Below are 24,462 nucleotides of genomic sequence, written 5' to 3' on the forward strand. Positions count from 1 at the left end.
AGTGCAAGTACAGTTTTAAGCCCCACAGCACAGATATCCAACAGCACTTTCTTTGAGCTTAAATGCCTAAATGTAGCTAACTCCATATTGTATCTGTACAATTTGAAAGTCACTACTGAATCACTAACAGAATTTTTTTTCCTGCAACTCCCTCCTTCAAGTTGTAAAAACACCACAGAAATTAAGAACACTTATCCTTTCTCAAATGCTGCAAGCTGACAGATCCAAGGAACTGTACAAGTATGGTTGAATTTAGCATTACATGACAGCTCTGAAATACAGTCCCTTGTTATGATGTGAAATACATTCTTCTTCAATTATTTGTTATGTTCTGGGGCAGTTGCATTATCTGCGTAACGATAAACTATTGTCTGGAATTAGAAATTGCTCTTACTCCTTTCTTCCTAATGCTGTATTTCCAAAGCAACTGGAACAATCAGGATGGAGAAAATAGCCGCAAATTCTCTTTCAGCTGTCCTCATAACCAGCTCAAGCCAATGTTCTCATCATATAGGAGATGAGGAGAGAGACTATGAAGCCGTTCCTCTGCAGTTCAGACTGTCTAGCACACTCTTGTTCCTGAGTTGCTCACGTATCTTCTACAACTCCGATATCCCTGCAGGAGACATTTCTATATATCTTATAAAGCATATTCTGCTTGAAGGCTATTACCATGTTTAAAAGTCCTCAGTGGAAGACATTTTATGGACAGATTGGTAAGAATGAAAATCATATTCTCATTCACCAACATATTCTAACTTTAACTGCTACAAAACAAGAACATCATAGAGCAAATAAAAGACCTGTTGCCCTATACCGATGAGCTGGTTGCCTTGTAGAACATCTGGGAAACTGAGGCATACCTTAAGTCTTCACAAGTGAATACTTGCTGAGACAAATCTATAAACATCTGCACAATTTTTACTATAGAAATCACCTGCACAAGAGGGTGTCCTATATGTAACATTAACTGTTTTGGAGCAAGAACAGTAGGCTTTGTCTCTGTGGTTTTGTGTACATATTTTAAGTACATAATAAAATAGGCTTTTGAAGTTGCTTATCCACATATCTTCAACCACAAGACTTTCTCTTACCAGCAATCTACTTGAATGATTTAAAAGTTTCATCTGTTGTAACTGAGAAGGTCTCAGAGAGCATCCTTTCTTCATTAGTAAGAACTTGCAAATACTACTATATAAACTTTAAAATAGTCTTGAGAAGGTATATTCAGAAAAGATCTTGGTAGTGATGTAGACATAAGGGGAGGTCTCCAGGTCAAAAAGGGCTAGAAGTGATGCCAGACAGTGGCTTTAGTACCTGAGGATAAGAAACACCTTATGTCACTGAACAGGAACTCCTTAAAAAATTAATAAGAGGTACCAAGGAAGTCTAAAGGTGTTTCATCAAATATTAGTTATCCGAAAGAACGGTAAATCACATGGAGCCAAAAAACTTTTGTAGCATGTGAAAATGGGACAACGAGGGATTAAAAATTAAGTAGAAAGGGGCTGCAATGTCCGGTAAACAGGAAGAACAACAAGTTCAGATACTCTCAGTCTCCCAAAAGAAATACAATCCTGATGCAGTTTCTTGCAAGTGCACCTAGGATTCTCTCTCACTTCCTTCAAACAAATAGATCAAATTTCTATTTCAAATCACTAAAGAAAATGCAACATGCTACACTGTGGCAGAAACACCAGTTCTTCCTTTTCCCTCCACAAATAAAACCAACAATGTTGGGACTGTAAGCAAGTAAAGCATTAGAAACCTGACCACTGAAACTGCTTACCTTTGCAACAACACAAGTAAAAGCACAAGAAAATAAACTCTTGGGACAATCTAGAAATAGCAGCAAGGTAAGGTTTTACAGAAACAATACAGTTCATATCAACTCTCCTAATCTGAAGCTGTTCGCTTATCCTTTGGCTGCAGCAGATGACATGCAACTTCAGTATCTAGAAAAATTCTCTTTATGGTGAAGCTTTTGCAAGTTCCAGGAATTTGAAGAATAGCTATAAAACCAAAGAGACTTCTAAAACCTACCCATGGTTAAAACGATATGCCAAAAGTTTAGCACAGATAGAAAGCTAGATGAAATGTCACAGCAACTTAGAAAGAAAGAACATGCAACTGGCAAACTTTTAATTCAAGACAAACTACAGCAGTGCACCTTTGCCTGGATTTATGTGAAATAAAGGATTAAGGGAGACTGGTAACACAGCTGGTGACATTATGGGTCCTCCTAGCATTTGAACATATACCCAATCCTGGGAAAGTTTTTAAAATGTATTTTTAATATACTTTGATATCATTATTGTCTTTAAATTTAGATCTTTTTTTCAAAAAAGCTGAACTCTTTGGCTTGCAGATGTTCCTCTAATGTTTCATGTCAAGAAGCGAATAAAAGAAAAGTATTGTTTTGTCTTTTTTCTCTTTATATTTTGTGAATTTTCCATATGCACTAAATACGCAGCATATTAAGAAACAGACATATATCCATACGGGGGGAAAAAGTGGAGCTGAAGAAAGGCCTCCTGTTTAATTTAAATCAGAACCTAAAGTTTGAGATGAGTATTTGGTAAAATTGACTCTGTATTACTTATTCCACCCACATATCGATGTTAGACTAATAAAAAAATGCATACTGGCCATGTTTAAAAGGGCTATTTAATCTACATTGTGTGGAGCTGCTCTGTGTAGGTGCATGGCCATTTCTGGAAAATGTGATAAATCACCACCTAGAGCCAGGCAGTTACTGCCATAATTAATGGCCCACGACCAAAATGTGGATCCTCTTGCAGGCATTTCTGCACTCCATGTGCCCAAGAGCACAGTTTTTGAATAGATGTCCTCTAATTTGGCTGGTATCTTTCATCTCTTCTCTTGTAATTGAAAGCCCAAGGTAGTGATATAAGACTTACTAAGAATTAATTAATCATAAAATTGACAGACCTTAAGAAGAGAGTGTGCCACAGTAAAAAGCATCATGGAGGGAAGGTATACAGGGACGTTTGACCACAAACTTAAAATGTTGGAAACAGTTCTCTGCGGTCAATGTATAAGATTAAATGCAAATCTGAAGAATTACATGAAGACCAGTAGAAGCTGACAGAACCTGAACACTGGTAGCTGAGTGCTTCCCGGTTTCTATCTTACTATCCGAGGTGATCGCAGGGGAAATGAAAGAGGATTGCAACTACCTTCTTTTCTCTAGACCATAGCATGGAAACACAAAGCAGCAGAACGTGTGTGCTACCAGAAGTACAACTGTGTATGCCCACTTGAAGAACCACCAATATTCCCCCTGTACAGGGTCATATTATTACACATACATTACACATACACATTACAAGCACATACATTATACTCATGATGTCTGTTATCTATAATGGGAGCTTAATGTAATTATACCAAAAACTTGGTGTGCTGTGCTCTGAAAATACCATCCTGAAAGAAGGCAAATTGCTGGCTTTCATAGCAACCTAATAGGGTCATCAAGACAGCATACAATAACACAATTTTGATCTTTGATTCAAACCTCATGCCAAGTGGAGCTGATTTTTTTCCATTTAATTTCAATTTTCATATAACTGAAAGGAGCTGACATTTGGTTGTCTAGAGGGCAAAGAAATTGGCAGGACACTTACATGATCTCACTAACAGTATGTGCACAGTAATAACATTATACCATTTATCTGAGGAAGATTATCCTACTTATCCATAACTCAAAGCATATTGGTGCATAATTTAATTTTAAAAGCAATTTTTAAAGTTATAGCAATAATGAAATATAATTCAACATTTCTGAACAAATAGGAAGAATTGGGAGATATTTATTTCCCTTGACTCACAACACTATTCTGATTAACAAGCAGATTGAAATTAAAAAAAATAATGACAGATCCAATTTGTAATACAAAAAGGAAACTGAGATTAACAAAATTAAAACTGAGCTAAAATCAAAACAGGTATGCAAGGAGCAAGTGAATTTATAAAGATGAATTACACTAGACAGGAGAGAATGTAACTACCTGATTGTGTATTTTAGAAAGCAAAAATTCTCAGAGTTAAGGATCAGTGTAATCGTGAGGTATGGTCTATTTTTGGGGCACAGAGTCACACAGCTGCAGCACTCAGCCCTCCTTTGAAGGGCAGTTCCATGATCTCACACAAACTAGACTGCCCACCTCAGCCCTCTCAAAGGAAAATGAGAGAAAACAGACCCTTTCTCTCTACCCTGTCGATCTTACTAGAAGCAGCACAGCCATCTGCTATCACAGACACAGGAGACGATGGCCGGATTGGAGATTTGAGTTCGATGACTCCACTGAATCTTGGCAATTTCAGACCAGGTCTTTCCTCACATGTTTCAGTTTCAAATCAAATGAAGTCTTTAAATAAAGACTGATGGATGAAATCATAGGAAGCCAGAATAAAAACTCTGCATGCTTGCAATCCAGAACTGATACATTTGGCTATAGCTCATTATGTCATGGAAAAACTTCACAGGTAAGCGGTTAAAATGTTTGCACAAGTAGTTTTAAAACTAAAGGTGTGCTCAAGCTGTGGAATTTACCTCCTATTGACTTTATAGAGCTCCTGACATTTGTTTTGTGCTCATTTTTAATAAACCTAAGTTTGAAAACATTCACTTTACAGCAGTAACATTTTCTTTTGTTACTGAAAGTAGAAAAACTCTCATTACCCACCTGAAGAACATCTCCAAGGTCAGCAGTGCTAATATCTGGGTCTTCAGTGGTATTAAAAGGAACAGGGTTAATTCTTACAAGAGTGAGCACTCTGGGTTCTGGATATCTCCACAACATCATTCCTGGACTATCCTCAGTTTCATTGTAAAACACAACTTCGTAGGCACTGGGCAGTTTTTGTGCTTCTGTCAAATGAAAGAAAGCTATAATCTGTTATATAATTTCTAGAAAGAAACATGCTGGTTTATGAGACCAAAGTAGTTAAAAATAAACCCCTCAGGATCAAAAGGAGAGAAAATAAAAAAGCAATTTCCCTGACTTTTAAAAGATTACAGCTTAACAAAAAGAAATAAAAAAAGTTGGTTTTTTTTTTTCATTCTAGCAGATGTCTTTTCAACTGCTTTTCCAAAAACCATAAAGTTATTCATTGGAAGAGGCAAGTAATCTTTAATAGGTTACTACTGTATTTACTTTATAATTTAAAAAAAAAAAAAAGAGAGAGAGCGCAATAATATTCTTCTTACCTGCATCTCGTATATACTGGAATAGACCGGTTCGCAGATCATCTGAGGTATGCTCAGTTTTTGGGGCCTGATTCCTTTCCGTAGAAAAACAAGTGGGGTGTGTACGTTCAGATATCAATGTCTCTACACTGCCCTCTTTAGTAAGGTACTGCCACAGAAGCTCCTGGAGAAGAACTAAACAGTTCAAATGCTCTTGCCCCCAGAAAACCTTTAAAAAAAAAAAAAAAAGAAAAAAGAAAAAGAAAGAGAAAAGACGAAACAATTACATACAAATATTTAGTAATTTTTGAACGGAAAAAACTCCTGAAAACAATAGGAACTTTATACAGCTTTCAGCCTGCTCTACTTATACCTTAATCGCTTTCAAGTATCCTTACTGTGAAAATACAGAACAGGAACAACAAAAAATCTCTACAAAACCATTTGGCAAATTTGTTCTTTTCATCATTCGAAGGAAAGCATTAATTCTTACCACTTACAATCGATACTGATGCTGCCTGGAAGAACACAGATCTTAGAAGTCATACGCAAGAACTTACAGCTAAATGCAGTACGTAATGCTAGGACTGGTCACAGGTTTTGCAGTTTAAGATATGACAAAAAAACCTTAAAGTTGCAAAGTTTAAACTGTTCAAAGAGCTTGTTGCTCCAAAAGTGGAATTCTGGAATGCATTAAAAACTAAGTGACACAGCAAAGAAGATGACTAGAAAGACATATGAAAGATCATCTCAAACACAAATACTGGGTATATACAGCATATGAATTGGATGTGCTGTAAGTTCTCAGAGTGAGGCTTAAAAGTTCAAAGTTTTTTGAAGTTTAAAACAGAAATTTAGAAAAGTATCTAATAAAAACTGGCATTCCAAGACCAGAAGATTCATACACTTTATAGCAAAATAAAAGGCAAGTAGACATTCCTCTCTCCCAGCTTTGACAAGCAGTGCTGCTTTTCTTAAATCGAACTCCTGTTTGAGAGAATCACGTTACCAGGGACAAGTCCTTTAGTCTTCATGTGCAGAAGTGGGCCCAGAAGCAACAGGGAAGACAAGGAAGCAACCAGCAATTAATAAAGAAATAAGACTTAGAACCAGTGTGGGATGAAATCAAAATCACCAGACTAACTTAAAAGTCCATGGTAAGGGTAGGAGTAAAGTAAACAAGTCAGGTGTGCACATAAAGAGTAGTGCAAATGTTTTTCACTGGGGAATACCAATTTTCAAATATGAAAAAAAATCAGAAGATGCCTAAACGGAGTGTAGTACAGCTGTCAAGAAGGAAGCTTTTCCTTCCCTTGCATCTACATGTAAGCCCATGGAATAAACCAAGACCCTCTTGAAACACAGCTACAGTCAGTCCTGAGCTAAATAGTCCCGGGCTGCCCAGGTCATCTCCCTAATTTAGTGCATCTCTGCTGCAGTTTCTAGAGTACCTCTGGGCTCAGGGTCCCACACTTGGTCTAGCACCACCTCAAAAGAGCTCTGTGTCACCTAAGCCGATCTCAGAGGCCTCAGTCCCCCGTTGACAGAGGAGGGAGGAACGCTTTTTTCCCCCACTTCTACTCATTTTATTTTTAGGCAGCTGGAACTCCAGAGTACAGGACTCCTACTACAATATTCAGAGATGAGGCACCAATTTCACATAAGCTCTCTAGGCTCTGCTGCAATACAAATTAATAGTGGTAGAAGATGAGGTCATGTTTAGAGCTGGTAAAATCATTAGTTGTAAATAAATTAATTTGAAACAGAATTGCTAATGCTTTTGTCAGCATTCTCAAATCTATTCTGCCAGACCAAATACTTAATTGCTTTCTGCAAAAGCTAATTATCCCAGTGTCTACTCTAATAATAAATGGCTTTCTCAGATTTATAGATATTTTTCTGGTCCTTGTTAAAACCCCAAAATTTTGGAAAAAAAACCCCCAAAATTTTGGAAAAAAAAAAACCCAAAACTTTTTATTATTAACAACTTGTAGAGGTAGTCAGCCAAGTACCTGTGAATAACAAATAAAGAAGCAGCAGAGAAACAAACTGACTTTATTTATTCATTAAGATACAATTTTTAAAAATTCGTATTATTCAATTAGCCCTATTCCCAGCGCTGTGGTTTTAAGAACTTCTAATGCCGATTCTGGGAAAAGACCTAATGACACGACTAAATGTCAAAATTTCCTTTTTGTGTTTCATATGCTTGATTTATATATTTATTTTAAAACATTTGGTGTGTATAGATACTACAATTAAAATAATTAAAACAAGACATATCTTAAAGCCCACTTGTTTAAGCCCCACAGAATCTATTTTTCATTTCAAGAACTCCCATGCTTCTTGGATTGGTTTCAAGTTGTGGGCACTTCCAAAAAGGAGAGGATAGCATGGAAAACTGAGTATTAATTGCTACAAACAACAGTTTATAATTACTCCCTTGAGAAATTGGTGTAAGTTTAAAAAGAAAGGATATATATTTCTTAAAGCTACCCCTAGGCATTACAGACACATAGCTCATGGACAGACAAACACACACACATCAGAACAGGGTCCTAGATATTAAGTGTTAGTAATTTGATCCACTAGTTTTAAGAGAACACACACATACAGCTACAATACACGGCTTAAGCAGTATTTAAAAAAAACCAAACCACTGTACACAATTTTTTGATCAACAGTTTTACATGAAAGAATAGATACTTATTTTAAAAGGTAAAATAAAAACCACCCAAAGCAAACAAGCAAAAAACCCCAACCCAATGAACTGCTGTAGGCTGCAAAACTTTACAGGCTTTCATGCAATTTATTTATGAAATCTCAATCATCCAAAGCCAGTCCAGCTCAATAGCAGAACCATAAGCATCTTATACAGACCTGCAGCAGTCCTCCTCTCAAATCAATGTATATTTTTGGAATAGATTGCTCTGGGCCAGGATCACCACTGTGCTTACACCACTTGGCTTCCACATTAACAGAGCAGCAAAAAGGCCCCGTCAGAGATCTGGCTCTTTCTTTGAAACTTGTTTTAAGTAGGAAATCTTTTATGTCAAGGACAAAAGATGATCCATGGATTCCTAAAAAAAGAGAGAGAGAGAGAGAGAATTAATCCCACTGGTAGCTATTCTCCCAACACTTACATGCTTATTTCCTGAACTCACTTTACCATGAGCCTGTGAATCTCTGCCCGCAAGCAATTACTCACACAAGTAGTCCCACTGACTTTCATGGAAATGCTTGTGTGGACAATTGCTCTCCTCTCCAAGCAAGAGCATCACAGTTAGACTTGCAAATTTTTTTTTTAGCTTGCTCTTCTGACACTATTGAGCACGCTTTATACAGTGTTGCGGTTATGGAGCAGGTATGTCTCATGCACATTCCTTACAAAGAACTATTTGCCAAAACATTATGACTTTTTACATGTGTGAGTATTTTAAGGTTTATGAGAAGAGACATTTTTCATTAAACTATGAAATTTTTTTCAAAAGAGTATATTAAGAACAAGAACAGCTGCTTTACTTGATTATATTTTAAACTGATAGGAAATAGCTATTTTGAACGATTCTCTCTGCTTTTGTTCAGGTTAGTTATTACAAAATATTGCCTTGCTAGACTTTAGAGTGCTTAGCAGGAGAATAAGGGTAATGTTTGAATTCAAATAATTCAAAACAACTACTGTAACTCAAAATATATAACGTGTGTTTACCAAAAAACCAGTTTAATCTAAACTTTTCCCATCATAACCATTTGCACTTTACATAGCTTTATAAAACATAAAAATGATAATGGCAGGTTAGATTTATGACAGAAGTTATGTACTCTCATTAGACACAAACATTTTTAGGAAAGAAACACCATCTAGAAACGTCACATCTCTTGTGAATTTAACTTACTGCAAATCACTGTTTAATAAAACAAACCATACTTAATATCTCTGTATTTCTTTTGTATATTTACATGCAAAGTACTACATCTGAGGTTGGGTTAACTTTTTTCTCTTCTGGTGCTCGTACTTGGACTCAACACTCTGAATATTGGATGTCACCATACTTTATAATGCCCACCGCTTATTTTTCTAATGAAACTGGATATTTACAAAAGGCAAAAGATTAAAAAACACCTAAGGCTTACATACAGATGTTTCAAGGTACAGTTCCATTTTGTATTTTCATACCTTTGCTGGTAGAAAAATCCCACAAAACCACAACTCGCTGTTTTGAATACACGTAGTAAAACTTCTCCTATGAATCTCTGCTAGAATCCAGAAAGAAGTCTGTCTGCATCCTGGGAGTTATGATTTCATAATACCAAGAAATATTTTGTACAAAGGAAGGAAATATATTGGATTTTTTTTTTTTTTTAATCTAGCATCCACTAGGAAGGTGGTCCAACAGTCCCCATAGCGCCAATGGCATTGAATTGTATTCAACCCGAGTAGGAATCACAAACAAGAAGCATCTCTCCCTTGAGCAGTTTGGATTTTAGTAAGAATGATCAAGGGCTTGAGTGAACCTTTGTCCCATGCCAATCAACAGGACTGTTGTCACCGACTGGGAAAGGGGTTTTAGCTCTGGGTTATTTAGGCTGGCTTCTGAACCCCTGGGTCTGGTGTCATGTGTAACAGGTTTATACAACAGAAACTGTTCAGTGTTTTTTTTGACACTGAACTTCAGTGATAATCAAGAAAACTAACATCAACGCACCCTGACGCCTCTCCTTTTGGTACTAGTTCAAACTTGATTCTGTAAACTGTGGAATGAAGCAGCTTCACATGCAGTCTTAAACCAAGAAAAAGAGGTGATTTTACAGGAAGGGCTCACTCTCACCCTGCTATGCTCAGTCTAGTTATTTTAAGAGGCACTACGATATTTGGAAATTCAATTTTTTTATACTCTATATGGAATTTTGATTTTAAAGAGGAGAAATTCTCAGTAACTATTGCTCAATTCCACAATATACAGAAACGTTCTATAGTTTTATTAGAATACGTGCCAAGTTGCAGAAATAACAAAAGGGAAAAAGGAATGCCAGAATACAAGTGGTTTTATTTATGTTTTCTTTCACTGGGATTACACTTGGAAGGATTATGCTTTGCAGTCTTTCTCTGTTGTCATCTCAGCTCCACAAAGTACAAAGAAAACACAATATCCAATGGCTTAGAAACAGAACTGAGCATTCAGCACATAATACTGCTGGTTCAAAATCAACAGTGCCTTTCTCAAACACTATGTAAACAATGAGAAATGAAGACACAATTAAGAATAAGGAAGCGTTGGTAAATTTTAAATAAATGAAATATTACATGACACATCCATGGATTGTGTCCTACAAATACCAGGAAAAGCTCAGGGACTCAATGAGAGATTTTTCCTTTTCTTGCTGCAACCCAGATTGCTCTTTTATAGGCAAGAATCACACCCTCGTCCTTCCTAGCAGTTGTATCTACATGGCCTTTTGGGGATGAAGTGACTCTTAGTATAAAAACCACTTCGCTCTTAATAAAAAAAAAAAAAAAATACACAGAGAGCATTCAGACAAACTTGCAAGAAATGATGTCTTGAGGACACTTAAAGAAAACAAATGAAGATCAACAAGTATGCACAAATCCTAAAAAGCAATAGTAAATAGAGAGATCTCTGGGCCTGAGAGAAGCTTCAATGGGGTACCATTACTATGGAAGTACTAAAAGGATGACATTAGAAAAGAAATAACCTCACATCCTAAGGGAAAGGAGTGAAGAAATACCAGTATGCACTAGAAGGGAGCTTATTTTAAGATCGCTAAATGCCATACTAACATTCAAAGTATATGTTCAGTTAATGAAGTTGCATGACTAAAGCAATCACCTCAGAAAGGTAAAGGTGCAAAATCATTCTCCTCTGTTTTTTTCCCTCCCACACAGTTTTCAGTCAGCCCTTCCATGCATCTCTCACAAACTTCTATTGTAGAATTCTAACTTCAGTTTAAACAGATTAAATCAAAGTCTCCATTTGAAGTGAACTTGAAATGGCACCACACAGAAGTAATACATCTTCATAAAGGCTTGTTGTGATACGTAGAAGTTAACTTGTTCTGTTTGGATTATTGCTTATGAACACCAACACACTTTTCAGTACGTGCAATAATTTACTTCTAGGAACAAATAGTTTCATGACTTTTAAAATACTCCTCCAAGAGACTAATAAATATGAAGCACTTGCTTTGGACAGTGTTTAAAAAATGCTGCCAGCCCTCCACTGTCAGACTCCACCCAGACCCACAATAGCACCGCAATATGCTGCCATGCTAACTGAGCAAAATACAACTTACACCAGGCTTCTGCATGCCATTGGAAGGACTACCTTTATGATGACATATGCTCAAAAGGAATATCCAGGTATTTTTATATGGTTGGAAATAACGTAGGAGGGTTTGGAAAAAAAGGTAGCTCTTGTTTGGTATTGCTCAGAAATTCAAGATGGAGATCATTACAAAAGAATAGTGAAGAAAATTTACTAAAAGACAACATTTGCTTTGATAATCTAACATCTTTCTTTTTTTAGTCTGTAGAGACTTAATTTATGCTAACATTTACAAAGACATCTCATCTAATCTGAGTACCCTAATATAGTTATAGTTATATTAGGGTTTATATATAACTATAATACAGTTATATTAGCGTTTACCAATAATATGAGGCTCCATGTTTGTTAAACTGCCCTGTGTGCATAAATCTATAGAAAAAACAAGAGCTAGCCCATTTTAATAGATGCAGCAAATACATTAAAACAACCCTTGCCTTACAGTAACAATCACTTAGTGTTTAGGCAAAACAGGTGTTAAGAAAGAGTTCTGTTATTTTTCCTGGTTCACAGACAAAGGGAGAGACAATGTTTTGACATTAACTATGGACTTTCTGTTTTCAAAAACATTTTAAAATACTGATACTTGAATCAACTCCAAATGAAACAAGTAGAAATGTAGCAGGAGTTTTTTTCCTTCTATTATGCTCTGTGCATTCGCTCTTCCTTAGATAGCTGCAAATCCTGTTTGGTTCACTGCACTGTCACCTAATACAACATAGAGCACGATTTTAATTGGCAAACTTCTATATGGGAAAAGAGTTTTACGAAAATGGAAACACATGTATTGTAATAAATACAGCAAATGGCAGTGGACTATAGTCGAGATATCTTTTGAAAAGCCTCTTGGAAGCTAGTAGCTTTGCTACAAACTGTAGCGCTAGGAAGAAAATTGCTTTTCTGAGTTTGGGGCAGCTCAGAAGCAAGACTGTGTCCCAGAGCACAGAGCCTGCCACGCTGGTTCAGACTGGGCAAGATGCATGTGAGCAATGGGGTCTGCACTGACCACAGCAGCTGGCAGACTTCATTCCCACCCAAAGGATCGCGGTGCACTCCAAAGGAAGAAGTCCAGGCTCTCCCACGGGCCCTCCATGCCTAGGCGGCAGAGATACAAGCTGGCTGCTGAAGGTTAATTAGCAAGTGGTTTTGGTTTTCCTTACTACCTTCTGCTTTAATGTCACACATTACTAAGGTGGTAATCTGTGGTATTTACTTCTGAGCATTCACTCTTCATATTCGCAACTTCAGTAGCTCGTTTAAAGTTGCCAAAGATACTAAGGCAGCTTTGAATATGTGTATGTTATAGCTACATGATTCCCTCTTAAGAGAACTTCAGATAAAACATGTAATGAGTAGTTATACTACAGATACACTGCTCTGTTGACAGGTATCCTCTACGAAGCAGCTTCTGAGAAGAAAGGGTAACAAAGCTATGAAAATAATTACAGGGAAATACTGCAGTTAATTTAAGAGTCAGCCAATTTAGTCAAGTCTGGAAACAGCAGTAGCAAACAAATGGTGAGATGTAGTAAAGGACAATTTTCCAGGAGAGATTCAGTTAACAATCCACTGACCGCACTGGATTTCTCATTAGTGTCGAGCTGAATCTTATGATAGTTCATTCTCCCCATGAGAACAATATTTACACGTTACCAATTAACTATTCTTTAGTGAAAGAGAGTTTTTCAGCATTACATGGGGACACATGTGGGCTCTGTAAAACCATGAGATGTGTAACACACGGTAAACAAAGTAATGATCTTAAACAGGCCAAACCCTTGAATTCGTCACTAATAAATGTCCCCATACATTCAGCAGTCCTGGCTGCTGGGAGCCTGTTTTCTTCAAATACTTCAAACACTAAAATCCAGGAACATTTATTATTTTAATCCATTACAGGCAGTGCTTGATTTAACTTTATTGGTTGTGGTGGTGGTAGTAGTTATAGTGGGGTAAAGCTATGTTCTTTTACACATCATTTCAAAAGGGCTTAATTATATTTTATAGCTCAGGCCAGGAATCCTGCTTGTTTTGTGTCTAACAAGGTTCAAATGGAGTTCAGGTCAGTGATGAATCAGAAGAGAAGTCAAAGATGGTTATCTATTTGAAATGAGCTCATCTCCCTTAAAGAATAACTGGGCAGGTACATCATGTTCATTACACTACTGCATACTAAATAGCTGAAAAATCTCAATTCACTTGCTGAATTGGTAATTTTGGATGTTGTGAGGCCTGATCAGAGAGGGCATATTAAAGTTAAGATCTAAAGGGATTTTCATTTTTGGTCAAGGCTGTCTCTGGTATACAATAATTTAGAACATATTTGTAAAGCTCTATATTGCCCTCTTATTCTAATTAAGTGGAGAAAAATGCATAATGGAAAACAACAAAAATAGTGTTAATTTAGCATCCGTGAGTCCAGCTTTCAAAACTGACTGAGTGCTATACTGACATGAGTAATACTTGGTTCTCGTATCATAAACATTTTATTTTTAGATATCAGCAGTTTTCAGAAAAGTGACTAAACATTCTTACTCCAGCTTTACAGACAGGCATGGAGAGGTTCTTCAATTTAAAAAAAACTAAGTACTTTCACATCTTAATTTTAGGTGGTTGGTTGAAAACTTTGGTTTATTTTCAGGAGACAGCTGGTACCTACAACTGTCACTGATTTATAAAGTTGTACATACTTAGCACTACTAAAAAATCAGACATTGAATGGTTGCGCAGTAAATGAAGCATTACAAAATAGTGGATGCCACTCAAAATGTAGCCCTATATAATTGCCACAAGGTTGAATTAGAATTACAGCTTTGGTGTCTTGCTCCTCTGCTCTACACTTGATTCACTGGATTTCAACTGCTTTAATAAACTAAATAGTCCATGAACTAGAGGGTAACTTTTCTTTATAAATAACCATCCTGAAGATAGTGCCTGGCAGCACCTGAGCTGTTTGAGCCTCTATAACCCAGTGAATTATGCTTGTGGAAGTCCAAGGCTTGACAGATATACCCAGGCCACACAAACTGAACAGGTTTCCCTGCACTCTTGGCATGTGGCTCCCCAGGATTAAGGCCAGTCCAGGTCCAGGCTCCTATGTTCCAATCTTCTCCTCCCTTCAATCCTTCCTCCCCTCCCTCCTTCATATACTTCTCTGAATTCCCTTTTGTGCCTGCATGGTCATTAAAGTGTACCTGTCCAGTGAGCCAGCTGAAGGAGACGATCTTGCTGGAAACTTTTCTTTCCTGTTGGGTTAGTTTTCAGACAGATCAGTGCCCTGACTCAACTCAATGAACAGCTGCCTGAGTAACAGAGCTAGCACAAGGCAGTGTGGAAATGTGTGACCACAGTAACCTAAAGCTCCTATGGAATTGCACCTTTTGTTTGGGCAGCAAGCTGGTGATCTCATCCCATAAAAAATACTCTTGTCATAGAAAAAGAAGAAATGTGTTGCCAGTATGTCAACAATTGAAACAACTTAAGGAACTGGTCCTTAAGACTGGGCAATAATGCCTAATCTCTGTGTTCTGTACCTCACATTGCAAAATGTAGATTGAACTGGAGGAATTGCACAGAAAGAGTAAAATGTACAAGGAACACATTCAGCTTTCACTGTTATCTGTATTTCCTCATGAATGTAAATATTCTATAGAATTGACTACCATGAAAATGCTGTGTCACCTACTACTGCTACATATAGCACTGGGATCCACATAACAAAAGAAATTCCAGTCTCAAAAAAATATGCAATTACTTTCACAATAAAAGCTGAAGAGATTACAAAAACAACCACATTGATTCTGAATCAAATTTCATTTGGAGTCTACTTTTTAAAGTCAAGTTATTTAAACTGTAAATGCAGTTCTACAAAATTAGTGCACACTGTCTTGAATCAACAGCCTACAACTTTTTTTTTTCTTTTTTCGTTTTTTTCCCCCCACGTTAACATGCTAGTTCATCAGTAGCAATTCTGAACCCTATTACAAAGTACCAGTAGGGAATCTGACCAGGATTAATAGTGGTACTCAGTCCTGGGATTAGGTGGTGTCTTGTTTCATGGATTTTAGGCCATCTGTTCTTCCCTCCTACATTATACTCCTGCAGAACTATAAACGCACCTCCACCTCAGGGACTATAGAAAGGAATTAGAATTCTTCTGCTTTTCATTATCACAAGATTCAGTAACTCATTTCATTGTCAGGATAATCCCCTTTTACTCTTTCTTTTGCGCTTGCAGGGTATGCCAAAATGACAAATAAAATCCCAGATGTTAGAGACCTGATGAGGTCTCCACCTTTTCTTGAGTGTTGGGTTTAAGCTACTTGGGACACAGTGTCAAATCTGACAGGACCCTGATGCCCACACCCAATATTCATTAAGGTTTGTTAGTGATTTGTATAGCTGTCTACAAGCTGCACTTCCACCTCAATCCTCAGTGGCCATTTAAATATTTAGTTTGTCCTCTGGCTTTTACTGACAAAGAATTAATTTCCTATTGTTCAAGTGTTGGAAAGAGTTTATATTTCTTTCTAAAAGTAACAAAGGTCTTCTGGGTGTTGTAAATGGCTTGTTACTGCTGCATATTATTTTAGGTAGTCATATCTAATTTAATGTTTTATTTCCCCATGGGCTAACTTGCATATCTGCAGCATCCAAAGGCTATGACAACGCCTTAGCAGAGTTTTCTCGAGAGAGTTAGTTAACTCCAAAATGAAGTTTAGTCTTTGCTCTACACCAATTAACATCTGCATTTAATTTTTAATATTTCTGTAAAGTATCTTAAGTATGTAATTTCAGGTTTAGTAAAAATACTTGCAATTATCATACGCTCAACTAGTGTTTAATTTTTTCCCCTTATTTATATGCTAAAGTAATCATCTCTGCACACAGGACGAAGGGCTGGGGAATTCTGTCTATGATCTTCGGAATATTTTATGTCCATAACTCTCTCAGTTCAGACACTGAACAGCAAGACTTCCCTCCTGTGTCCAGCCAGAACAAAATAAGGCTCCACCAAGAGGCTACAGTGATATCTTTCACTCTGGGGAGACTACAGTCCTCAACTTCTCTCATTTATCTGCTCTTTTGGCAGGTAGGTAGTGCTAATTTCAACACCAAACCTAAATTAACTGAAAGCCATATGTTTAGAATTGCATTCTATTTCCTAGCATTTATTGCTAAAAATTATTTCAACTTTAATGGCATGTGACTGTTCTGGAGTGAGCTACATACCTCAAGTGTGATACCAAGCAATCTCAAATCTGACTGGGTACATGGCACTCAAGAGCTCTAGCCACTTTGCAGAAGATGCCACATACTTCAGAGGACAAAAATCACTGAACCAGGTCTAATGGTAGTTCTTGAACTTGGGGTTTTCAACAACAGTACAAATAAACTGCCAAAAATGAGCTAAATGTTTGTTATTTGCTTGTATGAAATGGGTAGAAGTTTTAACTTGTAACTTTAAGCCACAAAATATAAAATGAGTACAGATAATTATTTTATTTAACATCAGTATGACAAACTCCTGCCCTTAAGGGTATCAGAAAAACTATACTGGTAGCCTCTTCTAAACTAAAATTAATAATATCTTGTTTTGGTTTGGGTTTTGCCAATACACTGCATCACATTCTACAATAGTATTACTTTACTAAAACCAAAATACTCAGGATTTCACCATAAGTACAGAGGAGAACGTAAGTATTCTAGCAGAAATAGTAACCATGTTGTTATAAGTAACTGTTGTATTAAAACATGAAAAATGTCCAAAAAATTAAGTCCCTTGACACACTAAAGGTTTGGGGTTGTGTAACAGTGCAGCAGGATATGTAGAAATGGAGGTGTTTTAATTTGATCCAACTGCAATGCCAGTATTCAACACCTATAATTTATTTTGTTAGCAGTGAAATAATTCAACTAATTAGCCTCTCTGTTTTTCAGAAGCTACATCTTTTTACCTTCATAAGAAATTAAGAAGAAAAATTAAAACAGAAGGCCTTTAGCTTCCATGATTAAACCAGGAAAGTCTAGAGGGAAAACTGAGAATCAAAAAAAAAAAAAGTTATGTGGCAAGCTTCTTTCTTAATTCCAGCTAAAAAAAATCAAAGCATTACACAAGGTCACGCACTTTTGTTTTCCCCCTATAAGGGAGGAAAAATGCCGACAATACATTCTTGCAAGGTTTTTTTGCTAAATAATTCCTAGCAAATAAGATTCCTTACAAACCAGCTTCATCTCCTACACTAAAACTCATCTGGAAAAGGGGTCGTTTACACTGTTTATAAAACACTGCCACATAAAATGTGTAAAAAACCATATTTCACTAAAAATAGCTTGCGTAAGTAAGGGATTAGAGTAGTTTCTACTGCTATAATTGTTCCTTTGTAGTTTTTTCCATGATGTTTTTGAACAGTGTTTTTAACTATGTTTATTAAAGTCAGCACATCAAAAAGGATCAAAGAGAAAGCTAGTGAGAACCAAAGAAACCCCAAGTGTATTGTGTTGTCTCACTGGGGAGTTATGCAGATTCAAGTAAACAAGTGCAAATTGTTGAGGTTTTAATGAAAATTTTCTACAATTATTGTATCTGAAGTCATTCTATATAATAACATCTGTACAGCAGATGGCCATACTGTACAAAAGGCAGCAATGCTCCATTTTCTTCCTCTGTTTTAACAGTACATCTGAGATGACTACTTTTGTCATTGTGCTTAGTTTGGTTCAGCAAATAATTCGTAAAATGCAGCTGCTGCAGATGGTCACAATAGTTATTTGACTGTAAAATCAAAGACACAGTGAAGTATTTGCGTATTAGTTTCATTCTATAAAAAAAAAAATCTGACATTAACCCTGTTCAGCTCAAAAGGTATATCTATAAAACCTTTTGTAAAAAGAAAAGTAGTGAAGAACTGACATATTTAAATACTTCTTGCTCCCAGGACATAGCTACTACACTTTTTTTTTAATTGAGTTAGCTTGCATAATTTCTTTGCAATAATAAAACAGATCTAGTTAGTCACTGTGGTATTCTTCTAAAGTATTTTTAACACAAGATTATAATACTGTTTCCCCCACACTGAGTAACTTATCTTCTTTCCTGAAGTTATAATTTCCACTATTGGTTTCTATCAGCACTTTAATTTCAAATTAATAATTTTGAATAAAAACTCAAACAATTTAATAAAAGAATTTTTGACAGTTTCAATCAGTTTTGTGGAAGTGTGTCTTTCACACGTCTTGAAACTTGACACAATTTATTGCACCATCACAATAGCATGCAAAACCTCATGCACACGTATTTTTCTTTTTATAAAGCAAAGATAAGGCAACTTTAACTGGAAAAAAATGTGAAGAGTCTGTTGATGTCTATTTATTGTCTGGTTATGGAAGTTCTTCATATAGAATAACTAATTTCCATTTTCATTAGATTCAGCATCAGTATTGCTTTATTTAACAATGCTTGCCAAACTACAAATACACTGAAGATTCATGTATAGCGTGTAACATGAAAAATAAAGATTGGCTTCCTCAAGACTGCTAGAAGAATTAAGAAACAGAACTTCGTAGCAGAATGTTTCTGAGGCTTAATGTGCAAGGCAAGGTATGTCCTCCTCCTGGGAGGATGAAAAACTCCAGGGTAAGTGATATACACTGCTGAGTTTGCCAAATTGCTTTATAGTACAGTGAAGGAATGGGCTCGGCTTTGATATATCGAAGCTTGCTGTGGACACCATAATGTACCATGGGACGGATAATGTATAAATGATAGAGGGGAAGTGATGGAAGGAAGGAGGATTATTACACAGAAAGAAAACTAGAACTATTTAAAGGACATTAGAAAGGCTCAGTTGCAGTGCTTTCTATGCTAGGGTTGCGATCCGATTGGAAAAGCGTGGGAACGCAGGCACTGTTCCTGCCTGTACTGCTGTTTATTTATGGATAAATCAAGAGTTTCGGGCTCCAGCACTTTCATAGGCTTTCATGTCCTATGAACCTTAAATTTTTCATTTTTAACTTTTAAAACAATAAAGAAGCACTGAAACTTGCTGGCCTGAGGAGAAATATTTCTGATGAAAAAGAAATAAATCACCACCTCACTTGGCCTACAACTTGTTCCTCTCAGCTACAGACCATTTTACCTCGCAAGCTACTCTGCCAACTACCTACATCTGGCTCATCTCCACATCATGTAAATGTACCATCTTATTCATTTTATTAAAAGACTAATAAAACAATTTACAAAGACACTTAAAATGTCTTCATTCTAAGTGAGTCTCTGGTATCCTGTTAATTGTACCCAAGCTGTAAAGTTTCCTTGCAGTTCTGCAGTAATGAGGCTGGAGCACCCGTTTTCTCTGGGTGACCCTCAGCTGTGCAGAGGAAGCATGTAAAAATTTAAAACTTCATAAGCCTGGAGGAGAATAATGGTATGACTCAATATTTACATAGTAGCATATGTCAGGGCTCTGAACAATTACTTTTGTATTTTTTTTAAACAGCAATATAGGGTCCTAACAAGAAAATGTAGTTATAGAGTGAAAACTGACAAAATTTTGCCCTTTGAAGTATGTGCTGAATTATCAGAATACCAGAATAGTGGTTCTTGTAACCACTATTCCAGCCAGAATTCCGTCAATAAATTAGTAATTACAAGCTAGGGGATATTAACTACAAAATTACGCACTCTTGGGTGCTGCCTCACTGAAAGGAAAACTCAGGTAATGGAGTCTATCACGGATTTGCTATTTTCTGTTGTGGATTTATTATGTTAGCTAGAGGAGTTCCCCTCAATGCCCCACGCTTTAAAATGGTTACTAGACCACCACTTAAACAAATCAGTAGCACTTCCAACTTTCAAAAACTCTTACCTGCAGTTTTATGTCCACTTTTAATATTCAGGCTCCCACTGAGGTTTGATAAAGAGACTAACAAACAAGGTTTACTGGGATGTGGGATGGTTTCCATCGAAACAACCATTTGAACGGTGTGAATGGAAATTTTCTGAAAGCAGGAAAGGGCTCGCCACAAGTTTTCTTGTACTGAAGCCTTTTGCGCAGCGTTGGTGTGCGCTGCAGGTAGCAAATCCTTGGTACTGGGGTGTTTGGTTATCAAAGTGACATCCTCATCTGGAATAATGCCAGCTGATGAAGCAGCCTCCTTCCTGGGCTCATCATCATTTGTGGTTATGATTTTCTTCAAAAACTGGTTTATTTGATCAAGTTTGACAAAACTGAGATTTGCTTTCAAAGGTTTTGATATGTCCACATTTATGTCAGCTGTAGGAGAGAATTGGAGAAAGAAATATGAGCAGCTATAGTGCAATTATTCAAGCAATGTAAAAATATTAGGCATTTAGTGTAGATAACGTTATTTCTACCATGTTTCATTAAAAGGACTGAATCAATGGTAAAACATAATGAAACAATACTTTTAGGAATAAATCTGAACTAAACCATCATGAAAAGTACTATAAGCAATCTTCACTATATACAGTTTGAAAGGAAGAAACCTGTCACAATGTCGATCTTATTTCCTTGTTTCTTCCCAGGGATCACCACAGCTATCTGAAAGACACACACTTTACTCTAGTGTGTAGGAGGGTAAATACATTAGTCCTTTTGTGTCAGAATGAAAATATACTTCACATTCTCTTGAGTTTTACATCCAGTAGAACTATTTGACTAAACTCCAAAGCCAACAGCAAACATTTTCAACACAGTTAAATGAGTGAATATCATGTATATTTTGTTGTTTCCTACACAACTAATATGCAGGATTCTTCAATGCGTTTTCAAGATGAAATGTGAAATAAAAAACAAATGTAAAAACTGAGGTATGTTTAGATTTCTTTATTTTCCAGGGAGATTGGAATAACCTAATATTTTTAAAATGTTCTTTGTCTCCTTAGTAAAGGATTTTTGTACTTCCCAGACTGCTAAAAGTCTCACAGAATTTTTAGAAATCACAACTAATATGAACAGCATTGACAATAGTGATATTTTAGTAGCTGAGATGTTGCAATTACCAAGATTATTTCACAGATGGGAAGCAGGATTTTATGATGGTTGAAACTTACTTCTGTGCTGCTGTCTGCCTTTTTACCAGTACATTACACTTCATTACAGAAATCCAGCTTTAACTTAGTTTTTAAAATTTTTCATTTCAAATTCAGCTTTCACCCAGTAATGAGACAGCTACCCTGGGCAGGGGGAAAAGTTTGCTTTTCACTTTGCTGTTTGATTCCCACCACCCCACCCCTAAGAACCAAAAATTATTAAAATTCTGTGCATATATCTAAACTAGATTAAATGGTCAGAGAAAACAGCACTACTTAGTTTCAAGTTTCATTATAAATATATATAGGAAACACTGTTTGTTGAAGGTTTTACACAGATTAATGAATATTTCACCAAAATTAGGACTTAGTCTCAAGTTGTCCAGGATCACTCTTAATGCTGATGCAAACTGATGAGCTCAGTTCTCCCACATGGTAGGTAAATTACAAGTTTTTACAACAACAGTAAAGTGCTGCGGGAGCAGAGCTTCGGAGCTGCTCTTAAGCATAGGTTTATACTGAATTCAGAGAGTCCCAGGCACATGACAAAGCACTTTTCTGACTCCCAAAAATATCTGGGGGTTCTAAATTTCAGTTAGATGCTTTGGTATCTGAATAGATAAGTCTCTGAATTATAAACTAGCACTTTTTCTACAAAGATAAGAGAAACTTATTAATTGCCATGTAAGATTTGTTATAGCTGAATTAAAAAACCCAAAACAATCTTAGAAAAAAGTCTGTAGTACTCCACAAGCCACAGCTAACTGAAATTTAAGACTGAAAAACTATTTTAATTGTAACTTGCAATTTTAATTAATGTTTTTCTGAAAAGGCTTTCTCTTGTGTTAAAGCCTTCCATGCTGAACTAGAAACTGTGGCAAAACACAGCTAACACGTGGGCCTAGTAGAAAGGCAAGTATCAAAGCTAGGAAGCTGGACATTAGAAGAGAGCAAGATTTTTAACCATCCAAAACCACACATGATCAATTTGGAAGATTTTTCAAAATACTTACGTACCAATATTTTCAATTAAAACCAAGGGAAGAAAAATGTCATAACACTTTTGAAAATCTCTCCACCCTTCTTGGCGCTAAACAATACCCCAAGACTCACCTGCCTTTTTGCACACATCGTTGGTCCTCTCCTCCCTTTGAATGGAGAGACTTTCGAAGAAAGTAGAGACCCATGTGACATTACAATATTAATTTACTTATGATACTCAAATGGAAAGGAGTGTTATTCTAATGAAATGTTTAAAAAAAAAAAAACCCAACAAAAACCCCAAACAAACAAATGAGCAGCATTTTTAAAATGAACCAAGTTTGAAATCCAACTCACACTAACTAGGATTTGGGTTTCTGAACCATTTAGGCACTTCCAAAACAAGTCCCTTATCGACTTAATTTTCTCCATTAGTGATGTAGTAATAAAGGAGTAAAATAGAATAGATGTTCTTGGCTTTGCTACATAATTAAGTTTGTAAGTTAGTAAATGAGGAAAGGACCCTCATTGCTTGGTGTGACAGCTTTACATCTAACTGCTTTGTCAAAGGTACATTTTATTGCCAACACTTTTCTATGGTGGTATAGCCCAGAAGAGGAAAAAAAAAACCCCAAAACCCTACAATCCAAAAACTGCTTAGACATAAGTTGATAGAACAGGTGTCAAGCCAAAGCCAGAGTGTAAACTGACTGAGAAAGATTTAAAAGGAGATGAATATGAGAGCAACAGTTCTCTCTTGGGCTTCCTCAGGCCAGGGCAGAGAAGACACAGGACGCTGGTGAAGCTCAGTGGTGGAACATTCATGGCACCTGTAGTCCTGGGCCTGTGTTTTATCGCTGCTGTTAGTCACTTGTTTTCACAAACACTGCGCTCATCCAAGAAAGCAATAAAAAAATGGACACTAGGACACCAGAGAAATGCAAATTACTTCCCCGTTTTCTGTTTGGAAACTGCATGTCACACAGAAAAATATTGTCATGACTGATAACTTGACAAAGGTTTGTATTAAGTTGCTATTATCCAGTGAATCAGCCCCAACAGAAGGTGGTGGCAGCCAGAAGCATAATTGCAGAAAATGTAACTCTGGAACCTTCACTGCAAATATTTTAACTATCTCATAATGACACAGGTTATTTTTACAACTGGGGAAAGATTATGTAAGAAGATTCTTTGGCACTTTAAGTAAAACCTTCAAAAAATAGAAATCCAATTGAGCAATCAACATGCTTTTAGTCTTTGTCCTGTTTTACACTTTATACTCAGCGCTGTAAAGGAAACTTTAACATTCCTGCTAAGAAAAACATATTTAAGTGGTGGACAGAAACAGTGAAAACTGATGAAATACGAAGAGCCATTTATAGCAGTTGATGAAGATAGATGTTCAGCAGCTTCTCCAGTCACTGAAAATGGGCTAAAAAGAGATGTTACAATGTAAAGGGTCACCTAGATGCAGCTGGAATAAAATTTCCAGGGTGCAAAATCCAAGGGTAACATTCTTTTTAGGTGATTTTAAACACCTTGGGAAGCACATCGCACAACACTGTGTAGATTCTGTACTGGTAGGATAACACAGGTTCCTATAATTCAAACAACTCTTTGAATTGTCCAAAATTACATCAGAATCAGGACAGGGCAACAGGTAGCTCAAAGCCACCTTTAACTCCTCAATTACATCAGTCTCTCCTTCGCCTACTGGTGACTGGCTACCACAATTATACCCCAATACTTTCTTTAGATTTAACACATAATAGCAACAACTTATTTTGCCAGGTGTTATCTACTTCCAGTAAACAAATAGTAAAGAAGTAACTGTGCTTGTAAATAGATTGCTTTCAAGTGAGTTATTTCTG

The 24,462-nt window shown here is 36.5% G+C and overlaps 1 protein-coding gene across 1 annotated transcript in view; it reads right to left on the reverse strand.

The window, feature by feature from the left end:
- VPS13B (vacuolar protein sorting 13 homolog B) overlaps nt 1–24,462 on the reverse strand; it is a 484,683-nt gene that overhangs the window by 75,891 nt on the left and 384,330 nt on the right. The window contains exons 36-39 of the mRNA XM_050892705.1: nt 20,424–20,831; nt 8,093–8,292; nt 5,234–5,441; nt 4,710–4,894 (exon numbers count right to left, since the gene is read on the reverse strand). Of these exons, the coding sequence (XP_050748662.1) occupies nt 4,710–4,894; nt 5,234–5,441; nt 8,093–8,292; nt 20,424–20,831 (1,001 nt within the window). The remainder of the gene's footprint in view (nt 1–4,709; nt 4,895–5,233; nt 5,442–8,092; nt 8,293–20,423; nt 20,832–24,462) is intronic.

This window comes from Gymnogyps californianus, chromosome 2 (assembly GCF_018139145.2).
Source record: "Gymnogyps californianus isolate 813 chromosome 2, ASM1813914v2, whole genome shotgun sequence".
NCBI classification, from domain to species: domain Eukaryota; kingdom Metazoa; phylum Chordata; class Aves; order Accipitriformes; family Cathartidae; genus Gymnogyps; species Gymnogyps californianus.